The sequence below is a fragment of the Sebastes umbrosus genome, chromosome 7 (genome assembly GCF_015220745.1).
Source record: "Sebastes umbrosus isolate fSebUmb1 chromosome 7, fSebUmb1.pri, whole genome shotgun sequence".
Taxonomy (NCBI): Eukaryota; Metazoa; Chordata; class Actinopteri; order Perciformes; family Sebastidae; genus Sebastes; species Sebastes umbrosus.
Window position 1 is genome coordinate 7,876,715 of NC_051275.1, and position 18,840 is coordinate 7,895,554.

General features: G+C 40.1%; 2 protein-coding genes across 3 annotated transcripts in view; both read left to right on the plus strand.

Annotated features, from left to right (window-relative positions):
- The first annotated feature begins 329 nt into the window (after positions 1 to 329).
- On the plus strand, positions 330 to 15,285 carry LOC119491144 (glucuronokinase with putative uridyl pyrophosphorylase). The gene is made up of 23 exons (XM_037774845.1): positions 330 to 542; positions 2,973 to 3,079; positions 3,188 to 3,232; positions 3,351 to 3,504; positions 3,655 to 3,726; positions 3,867 to 3,955; positions 5,208 to 5,364; positions 6,602 to 6,679; positions 6,965 to 7,056; positions 7,530 to 7,635; positions 7,723 to 7,802; positions 7,903 to 7,971; positions 8,498 to 8,558; positions 8,672 to 8,688; positions 8,788 to 8,845; positions 10,308 to 10,400; positions 10,525 to 10,585; positions 10,684 to 10,797; positions 11,695 to 11,752; positions 13,099 to 13,167; positions 13,243 to 13,306; positions 13,455 to 13,526; positions 14,702 to 15,285. Exons 1-23 carry the CDS (start codon positions 486 to 488, stop codon positions 14,795 to 14,797), a joined length of 1,869 nt encoding a protein of 622 aa, XP_037630773.1. The 5' UTR covers positions 330 to 485; the 3' UTR covers positions 14,798 to 15,285.
- A 1,091-nt stretch (positions 15,286 to 16,376) lies between these two features.
- Positions 16,377 to 18,840, plus strand: part of LOC119491142 (ubiquitin-associated and SH3 domain-containing protein B-like) — a 56,359-nt gene continuing 53,895 nt past the window's right edge. For both annotated transcript variants that reach the window (XM_037774843.1, XM_037774844.1), the window contains exon 1: positions 16,377 to 16,683. In XM_037774843.1, coding sequence (XP_037630771.1) covers positions 16,556 to 16,683 — 128 coding nt within the window. In that variant the 5' untranslated portion in view covers positions 16,377 to 16,555. The remainder of the gene's footprint in view (positions 16,684 to 18,840) is intronic.

An 18,840-nucleotide genomic window follows, 5' to 3' on the forward strand; every position in this document is an offset into this window, starting at 1 on the left:
TTTCAAACAGGTAACTTGCTAATTATCACCTAATTACCATGAAATTTGCAGACCTGTAAAATGAAGTGTTACCAAATATAGTCATGCATTAAGGTTACATGATATATTCCATAATTCTACGGTCTGGTACCACTGACTCAATGTTTACAATGTTAAAGCGTTCTACCTAGATATCAGAAGTGGCAGACAAAGAAAATGAGTGGCCGGTAGAAATGTTCAGTGACCTGCCACAGTGGCAGGTGAGGAAAAAGGTTAATTTCAGACCCTGGTTATGAGTATGGATTGTGTATACTCTGTCTTCTTGTCTGTAGCATGAAGATGAACTACTTTTATTTTGAAGGGTCTTTGCGGAAGTTCATTACTTCATTGACGCTGGAAGAAGCTGTCGCTGAGACCGAAGATATTTCTCAACCCTCTGCTCTGCTCTGCTCTGTTGTTATTTATTCAAAGGAAGGAACACATAAGGACAAAGTGAAGTGTCAGCAATGATCTGTATACTGCTGGTAGCCGGCCACGGCACCGTGTTAGAGGCACAGATTAAGGTGAGTAACGTTAGCGTGAATGTTGCAGCAGAAAGGAGATGACTTGAAGCGGTGCAAAGTTCGCGTCTGGTCTGTAGCGGTGAGCTGCTCCTCACAGTACTAACGCTACTACCAGACTACCTTACAGAGTCAGGCACTGCAACGCTGGGCTGCTTGTTGGCTAGCGTTTATATCTGTTAGACCACCGTTTAAGACATGTATGGACTCGTGAGGATGCATTGATGCATTCGGCTTACATCTGACCCAACAATAGTACCGTTTTTTATATTTTTATCATTAGCTCACCGCCCCCTACCGAGCAGTGCTGGAATTACATTTGAGCAATTCGAAGGGGAGCACTTCTTGAAAGTTGAGGTTTTGTCAAATTTCATGCCTTTTATTGGTTTATATATAAATATATATTTATTTATATATATATATATATATATATATATTTATTTATATATATATATATATCAATTATATATATTTATATTTATCAATTATATATATTTATTTATATATATATTTATTTATATATATATTAATTATATATATTTATTTATATATATATATATATTAATTATATATATTTATTTATATATATTTATATATTTATTTATATATATATATCAATTATATATATTTATATTTATCAATTATATATATTTATATATATATATATATATTTATTTATATATAAATTATATATATTTATTTATATATATATATTAATTATATATATTTATTTATATATATATTAAGTATATATATTTATTTATATATTTATTTATATATATGTTATTCACATATATTATTTATCTAATGTAATGGTCGACATGACAGCCCTTAAGCATTTTAACAAGTACATGTTTTTACCAAAGAAGAAAGACAACACTATGGAGCTAGCTTCTTTCATTAAGGTTGGCATGACGTTGTTTTCTCCAAAGTGACGTCAGAAGGGGACGTGTGTCTAGGAACACCTATGATCCTGAGTTTGAGTTGAGAGTTTATATAATGTCGCAGTAGCTTAACATTTAGCATTAATTGCAACATCTATACGTATTCTACTTCTAGACTCCACGTGAATATTAACCCTCTGACTTTACTGTCTTTAAGAGGCTGTAGCAGGTTCAATTTAGAGCTAAATTTGGCAAGGAAAAACTGGCATGGCCATTTTCAAAGGGGTCCCTTGACCTCTGACCTCAAGATATGTGAATGGAAATGGGTTCTATGGGTACCCACGAGTCTCCCCTTTACAGACATGCACACTTTATGATAATCACATGCAGTTTGGGGCAGAAACCATACAGTTGAATGCAGTATAAATTATTTTCACATATTCTAAAAAATAATGTTTGAATATTTCTGCATACTGAGGTCCCTAAACAGTCTTGCAATTGTAAACATGTGTGATGATGTTAGTCCCCATAGTAACCATTTCATTGTAGGGAGACCATTTTTTTAAACTTGACCTCACTGTATAAAATGACCTGTGGTGACCTCTAGGAAAATCACAGCCTCGTGAAACTTTACAGCCACAAACTAGAGACCTAGAGCATTCAGAGGAAGGATGGCTTAGGTAGATTGACAATAAGGAGGTGTCTGAGTAGTTCCCAGAACAGAAATGCTCGCCATCCAGTCACCGAGAAATCTCCAAATGTCAAAAGTCTTTGATACCAAATCACAGCATGGATTTTTCTATGGTGTTCCTCAAGGTCTTGGTGTCTTAATGTGGTATTTTGGAGGGATTATTGATCATTTATATCAACTCTCGAGTGTTAAAATCTGGTTTAATTTAGCACCAATCTGTGTAACAAATGGTATCAACCCCAAAATTGCGGCAACAACGTGTGAAACATAATAAAAATGAGCATGGGAATGGCCATTATATACTGCCATCACAATTTATTTTGATTGATTAATTAATCAATTCATTAATTAATGTTTATTTTGGATTTAGGACTAGAACAACTGGACACAGTGTTGAGCTGAATTTCAAATTAATCTGCAGGTTCTCAGCTTTCAGATGATGTTCACCACTTCTATTTGACATCTACTGTTGACCTGCTATCTCCCCCTAAAGAACCCATGTACCACCCTAAAAAAGACAAAAACGGGTCTATTCTGGGTCTCAAAGGGTTAATCAAGATTTGTAATATTGAATGTGCATAGACATTCTACAAGAAATCACCTTCACTCAGCGTGGAGGTCCATTGCTGAACTTGGGAACACACATACTGAATACTATGGGAATAGCCAAGCAAGTCAGTGTTTTTATCACAGTATCAGCAACATTGTTGGCACACAAACACACAAACGCTGTGAGGCCTAAAGCCAACATCATGTTCTAGAACAGCATGTTGCGAATACTGTCATGGTGTGTAGTGTGTTAGTAGTATGGTGATTTGTAGCCTGTATTTGAGTCCTTTTCCACCTCTCCTCTCCCAGAATGATGACACAGGCTTATACAGCCACCTGGCTGGGGTACCGAAGGCTTTACTTCCTGGCATCGGAGGAAAGAAGATCCTTGACTTTTGGTGGGAAACGGTGAACATGTGCGTAACAGTGGCCCTAACATGAACAGGCCTAATTTCTAAATATCTTTTGACTCTAAAACATTCCCTGGTTAACTTCTTCTAATTGCATCTCTTTTTTCTCTCCAGGCGACAGTTGTTCACAGAAGTGTATCTGGTCACTAATGCAGACAAGTGAGTTCTAACTGTTGCGTGACCTAATTGGTGTTGATTCAGGAGTCTTGTTATTGCAAAAAAATGGCTTTTGTCCTGCTCCTGACCTGCTCCATTCTTATTCTGTTACACTGGCCAGGTATAAGCACTATGAGCGCTGGGCCACAGCTAACGACTTCCCGGTTGAAAACGTCGTAAATGACGGCAGCACGACGTTGGAGGACCGCCTCGGGGCCGTGGCTGATCTGGAGCTGGTCATACGCAGCCGTAAGCTGCAGGACGACATCATGGTGGTACGATGGATGAATCATCTGTGGTTCATGATGGAGCATGTCCACTTACACAACTGCTCAGATACATTTCATTGTGCCGACTGGATTTTATTCTACTAGAATTGAATGGATGTCCTTCATACAATGAGGATTTTCGTTTTGTGTGAGCAGATTGCAGGAGACATGCTGTGTGCAGACCAGAACTTTGACATTGGTCAAGTTATCCGCTTCTTCAGGTCAGAGGTGATTTACCACAATTTAATCATTTTAGTGAACATACATACAATGTATTGTATGCAAAAGATATTTATCAAAGTCAGATCTTTTTTGTGGAGGTGAAGTCAAGAGTAGAACATCCCTTTGTGTGTGTGTGTGTGCTGCAGCCTGGAGAGCTCATCATATACTACGAGCTGGAGGAAGGTGAGAAAAGCAGCTCCAGGGGCATTGTGGAGGTATGCCCTGACAACCATAGGTGAGAAGAAGTTTTATTTTTCCTGTAGTCCCATAATGCACCACTTTCTGTAACCTCAGCACTAAAGGTATAATATGTTACATTTGTCAGTTGGTGTTTGTAAACTCACAGCAGTCAAAGTTGGCCGGCGAGCTGAGAGAGAGAGCATCATTTATCGAGCGAGCTATACTGTAGAGTGAATGACGAGAGGGAGCGGCGTTAGTGAGAACAAAGCAGCGAATCAGAGAAATAAAACGTTATTTTTAGGGCTGTCAAACGATTAAAATATTTAATCGCGATTAATCGCAAATTAATCACACATTTTTTATCTGTTCATAATGTACCTTAAGGGGAGATTTGTCAATTATTTAATATTCATTTATCAACATGGAAGTGGACAAATATGCTGCTTTATGCGAATGTATGTAAATATTTATTACTGGAAATTAATTGACAAGACAAAACAATGACAAATATTGTCCAGAAACCCTCACAGGTACTGCATTTAACATAAAACATATGCTAAAATCATAACATGGCAAACTGCAGCCCAACAGGCAACAACAGCTGTCAGTGTGTCAGTGTCAGTTGTAGTTTCATATGCCAGTATCTTCACTAGCTACTATCTACTATCTGCCACTTCTAGCTTTAAAACTGAACCCGCTACAACCTCCGAAAGATTGCGACTGCGTTAAAGAAATTAGTGGTGTTAAGACGATTTTGCATTAACGCGTTATTATCGCGTTGAATTTGACTGAGCTAAAGAGGGACCTGTGTCTCGGTATCAGACGTCGAGGGGCGTGACAGAGCGGCGGTATTTGACAACCCCGAATGGGCTGCACACCCTGCGTGCTGTTATTGGCTGGGGGTTATATGCAGATTGCAACCAACTGAAGCCTCTCCCGTGTGCCAAGCATGTAGGATTGTTACGGTGGCCAACGCCAAAATACAAATGGCCCTCTAGAGCCAGTTGATATAAGAGTAGCGTAGGTCATTTGGAGCAGAGCCAGTGCTTAAGTGCTAGCGATTAACGTTATCAACACCAGCCCAAGCCGTTCTGGGTTACTGTAGAAGCATGGCGGTGCAACACAGCGGACTCCGTGGAGAGGACCAACTCCCTATGTAGATATACTGTAAGTGTTTCTGCCAATAGATCACCCTAATTGTTACACACTGGTGTGTGGCGTTTCAGAACTTAACTGACATCCATTTTGTTCATCATGTCACTATGTTGCAGATTAGATTTTTAATCTATTGCAGTTTTCTGACTCAGGATAACTCGTTTCTTGGAGAAACCAAAGGAAGGGCTGACAGCGTCCCGGCTGGCCAGCGTGGTGTTTTACTGCATCCAGAGAGACACACTGTCCTACCTGTCTGACTTCATCAGCCTGCTGCCTCAAGCCACGGACCGGTCTTTCGGACGATTCTGGGTTCGTAAGTGCTTATACAGTTAGAGCTATTTCAGCAGAAGTTGTTTCCTTCTGTACCTTTTGTTAATGTGACCTCCTCACACAGTTCAACTGAATTTTCCTCTACAAACTAGTCAAGTCAAGTCAATTCAAACTTTATTTGTATAACCCGTTTAAAAACAACCGCAGTTGACCAAAATCAAGTCTTAAACAACAATAAGAACAGAGCAAAAACAATGACCATAATGTGCACATAACAGCAGTGAAAGAGTAGCAGCACAACAGAAAATAAACTTTATCAAACGCCAGCGAGAAGAGGTGAGTCTTCAGCAGCGACTTAAATAATTCTATGGTCTGAGCAGTTTTAATATGAACAGGTAAGCTGTTCCAGAGATTAGGGGTGGCCACCGCAGTCGCCTCTGTTTTTCAGTCTAGCTCTGGGAACATACAGGAGCATCTGATTGGTCGACCTCAGTGCTCTGACCGGAGTATGGAGGTACAATAGTTCTGATAAATAAGGTGGTGCCAGCCCATTCAAAACCTTAAAAACAAGCAATTCAATCTGGAAACGGACAGGGAGCCAGTGGAGGGAGGCCAGAACTGGTGATACATGATCACGTTTTCTTTTTCCAGTCAGAAGGCGATCCGCTGCATTCTGTACTAACTGCAGCCAGTGAAGAGACGACTGTTGTAAACCCGCATACAAAGAATTACAGTAGTCTAACCGAGAGGTAATAAATGGATGGGTAACTCTCTCAAGATCCCCGGGAGACAGATAGGCCTTTACCTTAGCCAAAAGCCTTACCTGAAAAAAAGCTGTTTTTTTACAACAGAGCTAATTTGTTTGTTAAAATTGAAGGAGCTATCAAAAGGGACTGTTTTTGAGAGGCCAAAGGGCCATGAATTTCAACCGAGTAGTCTAATAGTTCAGGGTGTCCAAACATTCTAAATCGAAACTAAATCAACTACTGATACTAGATCTGCTGTGCAACTTCTTAGATAATTATTAGACCTACCATTGTGTTCAATGGGGAAGACTGATTCTAACCGCTGCCCTCGTGTGATTTACTTTTAATCTGTACACGATTACAAAACAGATATGTGGCACTATATGCTTTGACTTTGCTTTTCATTATCATAAAACTCTTAAGATCAAAAGTTTTACTCACTTAGATTATAATAAGTCCTACTTTACAAATGACAATAATGAATGAGTAAAAGTAATAACCGGTAGCTTTTATGGCTCCTTTCTCTTCAGGAGTGGCTCGTTAATGAGAAGCAACTCGATGTGAATGGGATGAAGCTTCCTACCGGCTTCCAGCTCATTGGACAAGTGGTTTGTATCCTTTACCTCAGTTCATCAGCCATGTCTTAGGGGTTTTATCACACAGCATTGCCTTCAAATTCATAGATTATAAGGGAGAAAGCTAGAGATGAAGGTCTGAAAATTACCACTAAACTTAGTTTACACAGGAAAATAACTTAAAAGAGAAATCCATCGATTTAGTATTACTCTCCTGTAACACTGTCAGACGGACAGTAAAAAAAAGGATCAAAATCGATGCACACATTATTTCCCATGTTCTTTCTTCTAATAACATGCTTCCTTTTGACATCTCAGGGTCTGTCAGACTACACCAAGTGGCTCACCCACTACTCCACCAAGCAACAAGACAGTCCTGCTAAACCAATCACATACCGATCGTTTGCCAGGTAAGAAAACACAAAGTACTCTCAGATTATTGTGTTTTTTTCCAGCTGGCAAACAAAAGCCTCAATCTTCCTCCTCCCTAAAGCCGGGCAGGCACTGCACTGATTTTAGCCCGTTTCTGGCCTGAATTTTGAGCCGCACGACTCATTTTAGAGTCGGACCGAATTTCAGCTTCGTCGGAAAGTGTACAGGGGGGAGCTTTCAAACCAATCTTCATTGATAACTGTCAACAGCCAGTTTTTTTAATTGTGCACGCACAGTGTGAGCACTCAGGTCGTGGCTGACGATCGGACCGTACAGTGTGAGCACATAAATCGTGAGCTTTGGCTTTACGTCGCAAACGATCTACTGGTACAGTAGGAGTAGGAAGTACACAACAACATTTCTTCTTTCAGCTAAACGCACAATAAGAATGTTGGAACACAACCTGACAGACACTGTGAGAACTGATTTACAAATGTATGACGACTCACAGGGTTGGATTAATGGGGAACCCCTCAGATGGCTTCCACGGGAAAACCATCGCTATGTCCATCTGTAACTTCTGGGCCGAGGTCACTCTAGTGGAGAGCCAGACTTTGGTAACACTCACACACTCGTACGCTAAAAACACGTCGCGTCACGAATGTTGTCGTGCAAAAGTCATGTGAGTTTCTGTGTCTTTGTAGGTTTTAGTCCCTCATCCGCTCAATGACCCCACAGAGTTTGGAAGCTTGCAAGATCTGTTCTGTATCAGCAGGAAGGAAGGGTGTGTACGCGTTACAAGTTAAATGAGCTAAAATGACACGACTGACTTACTTAGTCACGTTCAGGCTTCTTCAAGATGTTCTGTCGGTCATCCACTGTAGGTACCTGGGAGGTCTGCGGCTGCTGCAGGCCACCTGTAAGAAGTTCTACCAGTTCTGCTCCAAACAAGGGTGAGATGAGTATCTGAGATAACACAAGGCCAAGATGTTTTTGGATAATGCCAGTGAACGGGTTGAGGAAGTGGGAATGTGACACCAAAAACAGAGTTAAAAGGGAGTAAATATAGGACTTACTTTAATCAGGTCAACAGAAACACAACGCCACATCAATGATAATGTTATTCTGTAACTGCTGGAGGTGTAAATAAGCAGCTGTTTGCTCAGTAGTAGACCATATCAATGTAAAAGGTGATGGAATATCAATGTTGTGTTCACAACTTGTTTCCGCTGCCCCCAAGTGGTCCAACAGAATCAGTTATTTCAGGTTTAAAACAACACCAATTAAGGTGCATTTCTGCATTTACAATTTAAGAAAAATGAAACTTGATTTTAGAAAATACAAATAGATTTGATTGAAACAGGTTTTATTATATATTCTTAGTGGAAGATGTTTTCATTTCATCACTGTTAAGGACAGTCACTTTCACTGTTAATGCTCCTTCAATATATCTGCTGTGTGTGTGTTTCTTTACTGCAGTATTGCTTTGACAAAGCAGAACTTCACACTGAAGTACGACACCAACATTCCTCGGCAAGTGGTGAGGATCCGTTCAAATACTGGTCTCTTAAGTAATAAAGCCCAACAATCACACCATGTATAATGTGAAAATGTGATGTAATGATGAAATGATTTGTCTCTGTTTTAATGCAGGGCCTCGCTGGAAGCAGGTAAATGGTTCTGTTGATGTTTTTTTATTTGTATAAGCCAAATTAAAGGCACACTTTGAATTTAATAACTTACTTGTTTATGATCCTCTCTATTCACAGTGCCATCGTCTCAGCTACCCTGAAGTGTCTTATGAAATTCTACAACATCACAGACAATGTAAGGATTTATCCCATCTCATGGTGTAACCAAAGCCAATCAGAGTTATATCTTGATTTTTCCACCAGTCTGTCACTCCTTCCAAAACAGCCCTGTAGAGCCTGGCGGAAGCCGAAGCAACATCGTTTTTCAAATCATGTTCATAACATGCTATTCCCGAAGAACACGTTAACATTTGTGTGTGATTATCAAAGGCTTTTCAGCCCTTTGAGACCCACAATAGACCTGTTTTTGTCTTTTTTTTAGGGGAGGTACAGGGGGTGTTTAGGGGGAGATAGCAGGTCAGCAGTAGTTGTCACATAGAAGTGGTGTACATCATCTGAAAGCTGGGAACCTGAAGATAAATTTGAGATACAGCTCAGCACTCTGTGTCAAGTTGTTCTACTGTGTAAGTGTATAAGGTCTTAGAACATTATGATAGAAGTATATGATGACCATTCCCATGCTGTATTATGTCTCATAAGTTGTTGCAGCCATCCTTAGTTTGGATACTATTTGTTACACAGATTTGGTGCTAAATTTAACCATTTTTTACCACTCGAGAATTGATAAGAAATTGTCAATAATCCCTCCAAAATACCACATTAAGACACCAGGACCTTGAGGAACACCATAGAAAAAGCCATGCTGTGATTTGGAATCAAAAACCTTTTACAATTGGAGATTTCTGCAAGAATTGCATTTTTCGTTGATTGGATGGTGAGCACTTCTGTTCTGGAAACTGTTCAGAAACCCCCTTATTGTCCATCTAGCTAGGAAAGCCATCCATCCTCTGAATGCTTTAGGTCTCTTGTTTGTGGCTGTAAAGTTTCATGAGGCTGTGATTATCCTAGAGGTCACCACAGGTCATTTTATACAGTGAGGTCCAAGTTTCAGAAAATGGTCTCACTACAATGAAATGGATACTATGGGGACTAACATCATCACACATGAATACAGTTGGGCTCATTGGATCCACAAGAGTCTCAGCTTTACAGTCATACCCAATTTATGCAATTCCAAGACTGTTTAGAGAACTGCATGTGATTATCATAAAGTGGGCATGTCTGTAAAGGGGAGACTCGTGGGTACCCATAGAACTCATTATGATTCACATATCTTGAGGTCAGAGGTCAAGGTACGCCATTGAAAATGGCCATGCCAGTTTTTCCTTGACAAAATTTTATTTTTTATTTTATTTAGCTTCCTTCCCGACAAGCTAGCATGACACGGTTGGTACCATTGGATTCCTTAGATTTTATAGTTTTATGTTTCTGTTCCTTCACTCTACCTCTAAAACTGAACCTACATCCTCTGAAAGACAGTAAAGTCGATCGGGGCCGCGCTTGATCAAAAAAATGTGCCTCAACCAGTTATTAAAACGTCTCGCCGCCAGAAAAACAAATTAAAATGAGTGTGAAAATGATATAAAACGTATCTACTGTGTCTTTACCTGTTCATATATTCCTATTTTACGCTCCAGGATCTCCCGAAGCCGACCCGAGCCAACTTCATCCTCAACGTGGAGACTGACGAACTTTTCATTACAGCTGGCCTGCAGGACAGAGTCGTTCAGGTCAGTCACAGAATCAGCTCCACACAAATGTACCGGACTCTGTCACCACGGCACGACATGTCACTTATTCTTTAATTTAATACCTACAGTAGCATGAATTGTTTGAATTCTTTTGTCTTTACAGGTCTATGAAGGCTTAGTCTACATGGATTTCAGCAAGAAGCTCATGGAAGAGCAGGGCTACGGTACTGAAGTCGCCGTCTGTCTGTAGATGCTAAGTTGATGATACAAATACATTTCTTTCCTAATGTGTGTGTGTGTGTGTGTGTTTCCCTATTCTCAGGGAACTATGTTTCTATGGACATGAGTGGGCTCCCACCGTTCTGGCTGGCTTACCTAAGCGACCCCAGTGACTCCGGACGCATCCACAGCAACATCAGACAGCGCTGGCTAAGTGGTGAGTCTTCATATTTAACATTTTATTGATTCCTCAGGTCAAACATCCCTGCTAAATAAAACAAGTATTCTACTGTTTGACCACTCGGGTTTTGATTCTGATATTAGGAAAAAGAGATGGTGATATTTGCCATATTAACTATTGGATAGCCATATATTTGGTACAGACATCCACCATCCCCATAACCTGACCCGCCAGATGTTTTGTTACACAGAACCATCTGAGTGGCCAACACTGGAAACTGTTTGGAAAAAGGGCAGATACTTTCAAAAAAATACTTGGCAGGTGATTGGATGAACCATCTGTCAATCACACTCTTGTCAAAGCCAGTCTGGAGAAGAGCGAAAACATCTTTTCCATCGAGAAAAAAGCCTTCATTGCCGTTCTGTGCTCTTCTTTCAATGAAGAAATACTCTCCAGTTCTGATATAACTGATGCTATTGCTACGCTAGCCTCTTTAGCCGTTGTTGTTTTGCCCCTCCATGTTGCATCACACACACCTAAGCCCCGTCCGTAGCTCCGTCAAAGAACGTGTATTGCTAAGAAGTGAAAGTCAATTGGTCGTTCCATTGCAACATCAGCTCCCAGCAGCAGAGCTACGCCTCCGCCATTTTGGACTGAAAGCGACTACCGGATGCCAGTAAAACGCCCGCCTACAAAGAGCCGTACAAAAGTTAAACAAAATGATTTCTATTCTATTGTATGCTTCTAAGTATGCTTTAATAGGCAGAAAGATGCTGATATGAAGAGCAACACATTTCAATGCTCTATAAACAGACAAAAAAAGTTCTTTAGTCCTGTTTTTTAACATGCTAGTCCATGTGCGTATTCCCATCTTTCTGTTCTTTATAAAAAAATGGAATCACACTACTTTCATGCTGCTCTGTCTTTCCACAGGGGAGTCTCTGGTAGTCGAGGCCATGAAGTCTTTTGCTGAGCTCACTGATCAAGCGAGGTAGGTTGGTTGGGTTGGATTGTTGATCAAGTATTTATGCAGTAGATAGCAGTGGATGTTTTGTCAAACATATGTCAGGGCAAAAGCTGGACATAAATTACCATGGGATTAATTATCTCTAGCCTTTGTACAACAGTCTCAAATTGTCTTTGAGCTCTCTGACATGTTGTGTGAAATGTTTATGCACTGTGAGTTCCAAGAAATACCACACACACACTAGGGCTGCACAATTAATCAAACGTTTATTGAAATCGCATCATGGCCTACTGCCAATTTTCAAATCACAGGAGGCGCAATATTTGTTAAAGGTGAAATGTTTTTCAAAATACCGTTGTAAATTAAATAATGTCATGCTGCGGAGATGTCCTGGTCTACATATCATATTTTACAGACTTAAGAAAACATCTTTGTTTGCTACAGATCACGCAAAAAAATCACACCATGATCATTTTAAAGGAGCAGTGTAAAACATTTCAGGGGATCAATTAGCAGAAATGGAGAATAATATTCATAACTATGTTTCATTAGTGCATAATCACCTAAAATTAAGAATTGTTGTGTTTTCGTTGGCTTAGAATGAGCCCTTCATATCTACACAGGGAGGGGGTCCACCATGTTGCTCTGCCATGTTTCTACAGTAACCCAGAACGGACAAACCAAACACTGGCTCTAGAGAGAGCCTTTTGTGTTCCTACGTAACCTGAAGGCCACCGTAGTTCTCCGACGCGCTTGTGAAACTGCAGTAACGTGAGCCGCAGAGTGCAAAACCGTGGTACCGCCAGCCACCGTCTGACTTCTGTTGCTCTCTAAAGTAGTGTTATTACGGTAAGGATGGCCTCGGAGCGAGGTGAACGGCGTTGCTACAGTTTTTTGCACTCGGCGGCTCGCGTTACGACAGTCTTGGAAAGGGAGTAGTGAGCAGAGGGGTACTCAGTTTGTTCCAATCTGCAACCACACCACCAGATGTCGCCAAATCCTACATACTGTACCTTTAAGGAAATACTTGTGGATTTAAAAATGCATAGTCTGTGTTTTTCAATGAAAATGAGAATAGTGATGTAAAAATACAAAAAAGACAAAAACTGCTAATCATATCGCAATATCAGTCAAAATAATCACAATTAGATATTTTTTCTAAATCATTCAGCCCTATCACACACACACGCACACACACACACACACACACACACACACACACACACACACACACACCATGCAAAGTGTGTATGTTCTGCAACTCTGCTAAAAAAATATGTAAAAAGTTTTTGTCTTTGCTGTGGCAGTTCAGAAGTTCAGAACATTAGAGGTGAAAGTTTGAGCACTAACTGAAAACCTTCTCCCTTCAGGACGGCCCTACAGGACAAGGACTGGAGGCGTCTGGCACAACTGATGGACCAGAACTTTGAGCTGCGGAGGTAAACAGTATATTTTGATGTGAGGCACTCGCATTACAGTTACACTCCCAGCTAAAATAACAACCTATCCCACAGGTCTGTCTACACTGACGACTGTCTGGGTCCTGGGAATGTCAAGATGGTTCAGCTGGCGAGGCAGGTAGGTACTTAAGAGTTCCACTACCTGCTAAAGGCAGAGCATGTTTTATTCAACACTTTTCACTCTTTTCTCTCCATCTATGTTCGCCTGCAGGAGTGCTTTTTTTTTCCTGTTTATGCATTCATAAAGTTTCTGCTGCTTCTTGCAGTTTGGCTCGGCGGTGAAGTTACCAGGCAGTGGGGGGGCCGTGGTGGGACTGTGTCTGGATGAAGCAAGACTGGTAAGACTGCACTACGTGGAAGTTGTTGTCTTGAGCTGGCATTTCTTATCCATGCCCGTCTGAGGCCATGGGATTGGAGCTTCGTGTTCATGTTGACATTCCCGTGTCTTACTTACCTCAGATATTAGTGATCTGCTGGATTTCAAAATTGACTTCATTCGAGTAAAATGTTCTATAAAAAAACATACAACAAACATAATGTGTATATATATCTATATATACAGTATAATGTATGTATATATATATATATATATATATATATATATATATAGTGATTGATCGCATGATTGTCTATAGTTAATCATGATTAATCGCAAATTGTCAAAATGTACCTTAAAGGGAGATTTGTGAAGTATTTAATACTCTTATCAACATGGGAATGGGCAAATATACTGCTCTATGCAAATGTATGGTAATATTCATTATTGGAAATCAATTAACAACACAAAACAATGACAGATATTGTCCAGAAACCCTCACAGGTACTGCATTTAGCAATACAAAATATGCTCAAATCATGACATGGCAAACTGCAGCCCAACAGGCAACAACAGCTGTCAGTGTGTCAGTGTGCTGACTTGACTATGACTTGCCCCAAACTGCATGTGAGTATCATAAAGTGGGCATGTCTGTAAAGGGGAGACTCGTACCCATAGAACCCATTTCCATTCACATATCTTGAGGTCAGAGTTCAAGGGACCCCTTTGAAAATAGCCATGTCAGTTTTGTCGAGTTACTAACTCGAGGGCACGAATTAATAAAATGTTTCTCCTAGGCTTCTAGGGGGGCTGCGTAGTCAAGGTACATTTTGAACAGATACAAAATGTGGAATTAATTTGCGATTAACTATGGATAATCATGTGATGGATCGCGATTAAATATTTTAATCGATTGACAGCCCTACTTGAAAACAAAAGTTGTTTTCTGTTCCGTTTTCTGCATCCATACCTGTAACATTTTTGCAGAATTCAAAACAGATAGATAATACCTTTTAATCTTATCATCACAGACCACCAACATCTTTGCTTATTTATTTATTTCTCTCAGTCTTGAGATCATGGCTATATCAGCGATTAACTTGTTCTCTGGGTTGTAAACTCTGAGGTAGGATGTACCGTGTTTGTGAACCTGATCCATGCCCTGCTGTCTCATGCAGTCTGTGTTTGGCCCACTAGGTGGAGATGAGGCAAGCTTTCCAGGAGGCAGGCTGTGTCTTCTGTGTCATCACACCATACAACCCATCTGCCAGCACAGTCGGCGGCCAACATTGACCTCACATCTCCCCCCACGACTCAAGTCGGGCCACCGCTCAAGGCCAACTCAGGGCCATCGGTTGGATACGGCACAGCGTGGCTCCTCAGTGAGGCCCAATGTCATTTCATAGAGGACTCATTATTACAACGGACAGCAAAAGATCATGATCAGCTGCATGAAATTATATGAGAAAAAAAATAATCAGCTTTACTTTTCTGTGATAGTTTTGTGTTATCAGATTGATCAAATGATATTTCATCAAACATCAGGTATTGCTTCACTTTCATTTTGTCCCTAGAAAATGACTGAATCTGCATATTTCGAAGTTTTGTCGCAGATTATTTGAGAAAAATGGTCATTTTTTAAGGTTGTGTCAATTTTAGCAATCACAACAATGTACAAATTATGTAATTATTTTTCTATATGTGATACATCAGTTGTATATAAACATTATATTTGTATAATTAATGTAATTTTTATACTCAAATTAAAAGCAACTGTTATAGCTCTGTGTTTTGTGATGTATAGGTGTACTGTGCATAGTTAATAGTCATTTTTTTTTTTAAAAGAAGCATCATTTAACTACTGTTTAACCCATATTATAAGATAAGATAAGATATTCCTTTATTAGTCCCACAGTAGGGAAATGTGCAGTGTACAGCAGCAAAAGGTGATAGTGCAGAAAATGAGATGCATCAGCTAACACAGTAAAAAAAAAGAGCTAAACAAAGTGTAACAAAATATGACCATTTAAATAGAAGGAAGTATAAAAATAGGAGCAGTATATACAGTATTGACAATAAACAGACTATTAACAAAATTGCACAAGTGGAAAATGATATTGCACAGTGAGAATGAAATGAAATTCCACCTGAAAATATTGCACAGTATGAATTACACCTGAGTAGTAATAATGATATTACATACATACACAATGGATATACCATAATTCAAACTTTATCTTTATCTTTATCTTTTATCGGATCTCCATTAGCTGTGGCTGAAGCCCAGCTATTCTTCCTGGAGTCCACTGAAATCACTTTTAACTGTTAAGCTACATTTCAGTAAACAATCACATTACAATTGTCACCAACCATGACCACAACATCAAAAGCAACAGCAACAAAACACAATATTCAAGACACAACCCAACACACAACACAGGACCTAGGTTCAAGTTAATACTATTCACAGAGTACAGAGGTAAATATGATTCATTAGTGGTTGGATCATAGCATATTATGTCAATATACAAAAACATACAGAAACAGAACAAGCAACAACTTCTTTTACCATAAATGTTTTTGTATTTATCCAACATTAAACCTTTTATGATTTGATGTTAGCTAAATATCAGCAGACACAGAGAGCTGTTCAGCAAGGAGATGTTTTTTCAATAATATTTTAAATAGATTTTTTTCTATTTTCTTGAATGATATAACCAGGCAGTGTTCCATGTCAAACTAATTGAAATATCATGTAATTCCCCCTCTTTTCCCCCTATATAGTGATGTATCATAGCGTGCATAGTGCCAGTATACTGTACTGTAGTAGTGTGTTCAGTGAGCAGATCTAATTCGCTGCTTCCTCCAGTGGGCGGAGTAGCGGGGCTCTGGCTCTCTGTGGCCGCTCAGCGCTGCTCGCAGCTCCGCTAGTTGCCTCCACCTCTCTCCACTCATGCGGAGCCGGCCGAAGCTCATGGACTAGCTGGAGGTCTGGTGGTGGTGGTGGTGGACTGTATATCGGGCTCGTGTAGCGGACTGACTAGGTGGACCATGGCTGCTAAAGAGGACCTCTACAGTAAAATCCTCCCGCGGAGGCTCCGGCAGAACCGGCCGGGTTCAGTGAAATGTGGCTCCAGCCTGGACGTGCTGTTATCCATGGGCTTCCCCAGACCGAGGGCGTAAGTAGCCGGGACCGAGACAAACACACACCGTGTGAGTGAGTGAGTGTTGGCTGGAGGATTGTTCATGTCTGGAGGACCAGACGGGGACACATGGCCGGTGTGAGAGCAGAGAGTAATGGTGTTGTGTTGTGATGTTATAGCGGACCGGTCAGACGCAGCATCACTCGGTTCTCACTGAGCTCAGCTAGCTGGTGTTCACCGTTTACAACACACAGCTGAAGAGTAGGATATATACTATAGAATAAAGTATGATACAGCAGAGTTAAATACATAAAAACAGTAGAATAATGTCGGGTGTAATAACTGAATAGAGCTCATTTAGTGGAGAGAGACAGAATTAAGTGTTGGCAACATAAAAGTTAACAGAAGTTTGCATCAATTAGCTCAACTTAAAACAAACTAATTAGCTTAACTTAAAACAAACTAATTAGCTTAACTTAAAACAAACTAATTAGCTTAACTTAAAACAAACTAATTAGCTTAACTTAAAACAAACTATATTTTCCTTTTTTTCACTCTTTGCCTTTTAGTTTAAATTGAAGCTCCATCATTGAATCTTCTTTTCTTACTTTTAGTTTTTGTCAGTTTTCGTTTAGTAAATCTACCATGTTTCAGTGATATTCTTGAGGAGCTGTCAAACTATTCAGAAAACTGGAGTCAGGAGTCATGAAGTCATGACTGTGTGTGTGTGTGTGTGTGTCATACGGTTCACCCTGTGTCCTCTGCTGTTACTGAATGGAGGGACTGTCTTTGACTTGGCCAGATCAGTGAGTTCACTTCCGTCCTGTCGGCTACAGGCTCTCACTGTAAACACAACACTACTGTATACTGTATATACCAACCAGCCAGGAAAGCAGCAGTTTACACACACACAGCTAGGCTACTAATAATTAATACTGGGAGGATTTATCATTTGCATGTGTTGCTTATCAATTAGAGGAAGACAAATATGCTAAAAACATATTAGCTTAAAGCGGCAGTAGGCAGAATATGTTTGGCATCATTGGGGGAAAAAAAAATCCATAATAACCTTTCAGCATATTGTCATTCAAGCATGCTGAGGAAAAACTTCTGCACCTCCTCATGGCTCTGTTTTCAGGCCTTACAAAATCTAGCCCATGACGGAAGACTTTGGCCAATCACAGGTCATTTCAGAGAGAGAGAGCGTTCCTATTGGCTGTTCATTCAGTGGAGACAGCTGTCAATCACCCGCCGGTCAAACTAGGCAGCGCTGATCAAATATGAATCAATATTCTGTTACTGTAATGCCTATTTCTCTCATCAGATGTTTTCAGAAACATCTTGTAGTGTACTGTTTTGCTGTAAAATGAGAATGTTTGCTCCGGCGGGTGGGCGGTGCTTGGTAATTCCTCAACTGATCTCAACATGGCTGCCGGGTCACATGCTTTCTCATGTTACAGCTAAACAGTACACTACAAGATGTTTCTGAAAACATTTGAGGAGAGAAATAAACATTAGAGTAACAGAATATTGATTTATATTTGATCAGCGTTGCCTAGTTTGACCGCTTGATCGGAGTTTGCAAGTGATTGACAGCTACTCAGAGACGGCAAGGCTCCAGCTCAGCTCTGATTGGTTGTTTTCCTCCGGTCTGTGAAATCTTGCAGATGCTATTAGGAGCACCGGAGGACACCAGAGGACACAGAGGCACATGATTTTTGTCCACATTACCTGTCTTATGCAGTACTGTCAGGGTATAGTGGTATAGTGTTTTATAAAAATAACTTTTTTTTTAATCGTATTTGCTCCAACCGGCCTACTGTAGCTTTAAGAGCACTAGTCATGCCAGCCACAGCTAGCTATGGGCTAGGGGTCTATGGTGTCAGTGCTGTCCCTTGTGAATCACTATACTGTACACAGTAGATTCTGGCTCTGATTATATGTTACTGATTGAATGGGCACTGAGTCAGTGGAGTGGAACATGAGGGGGGCAGCACATAATAATAATAATGTAGCAGCTGCAATAGCCTACTATTGGATAGTGTTTGTAACGTACAAACATAGACTGCATGCAATTTTGTTTTTAAAAGATGTCAGTTGTTAACTAACTTGCTAACGTTTACTGCTTGCACAGTGGCTGTTTTAAAGGAACATTGCGTAACAATCAGGGGGATCTATTGTCAGAAATGGAAT

What these genes read in the sequence shown, in the direction of transcription:
- LOC119491144 (XM_037774845.1), top strand. Translation starts at nt 486, where the DNA reads ATGATCTGTATACTGCTGGTAGCCGGCCACGGCACCGTGTTAGAGGCA. An exon ending in TGCAGGACGACATCATGGTG is followed by an intron (nt 3,505 to 3,654) that starts GTACGATGGATG and finishes TTGTGTGAGCAG; the next exon opens with ATTGCAGGAGACATGCTGTG. An exon ending in CAGACAGCGCTGGCTAAGTG is followed by an intron (nt 10,798 to 11,694) that starts GTGAGTCTTCAT and finishes GTCTTTCCACAG; the next exon opens with GGGAGTCTCTGGTAGTCGAG.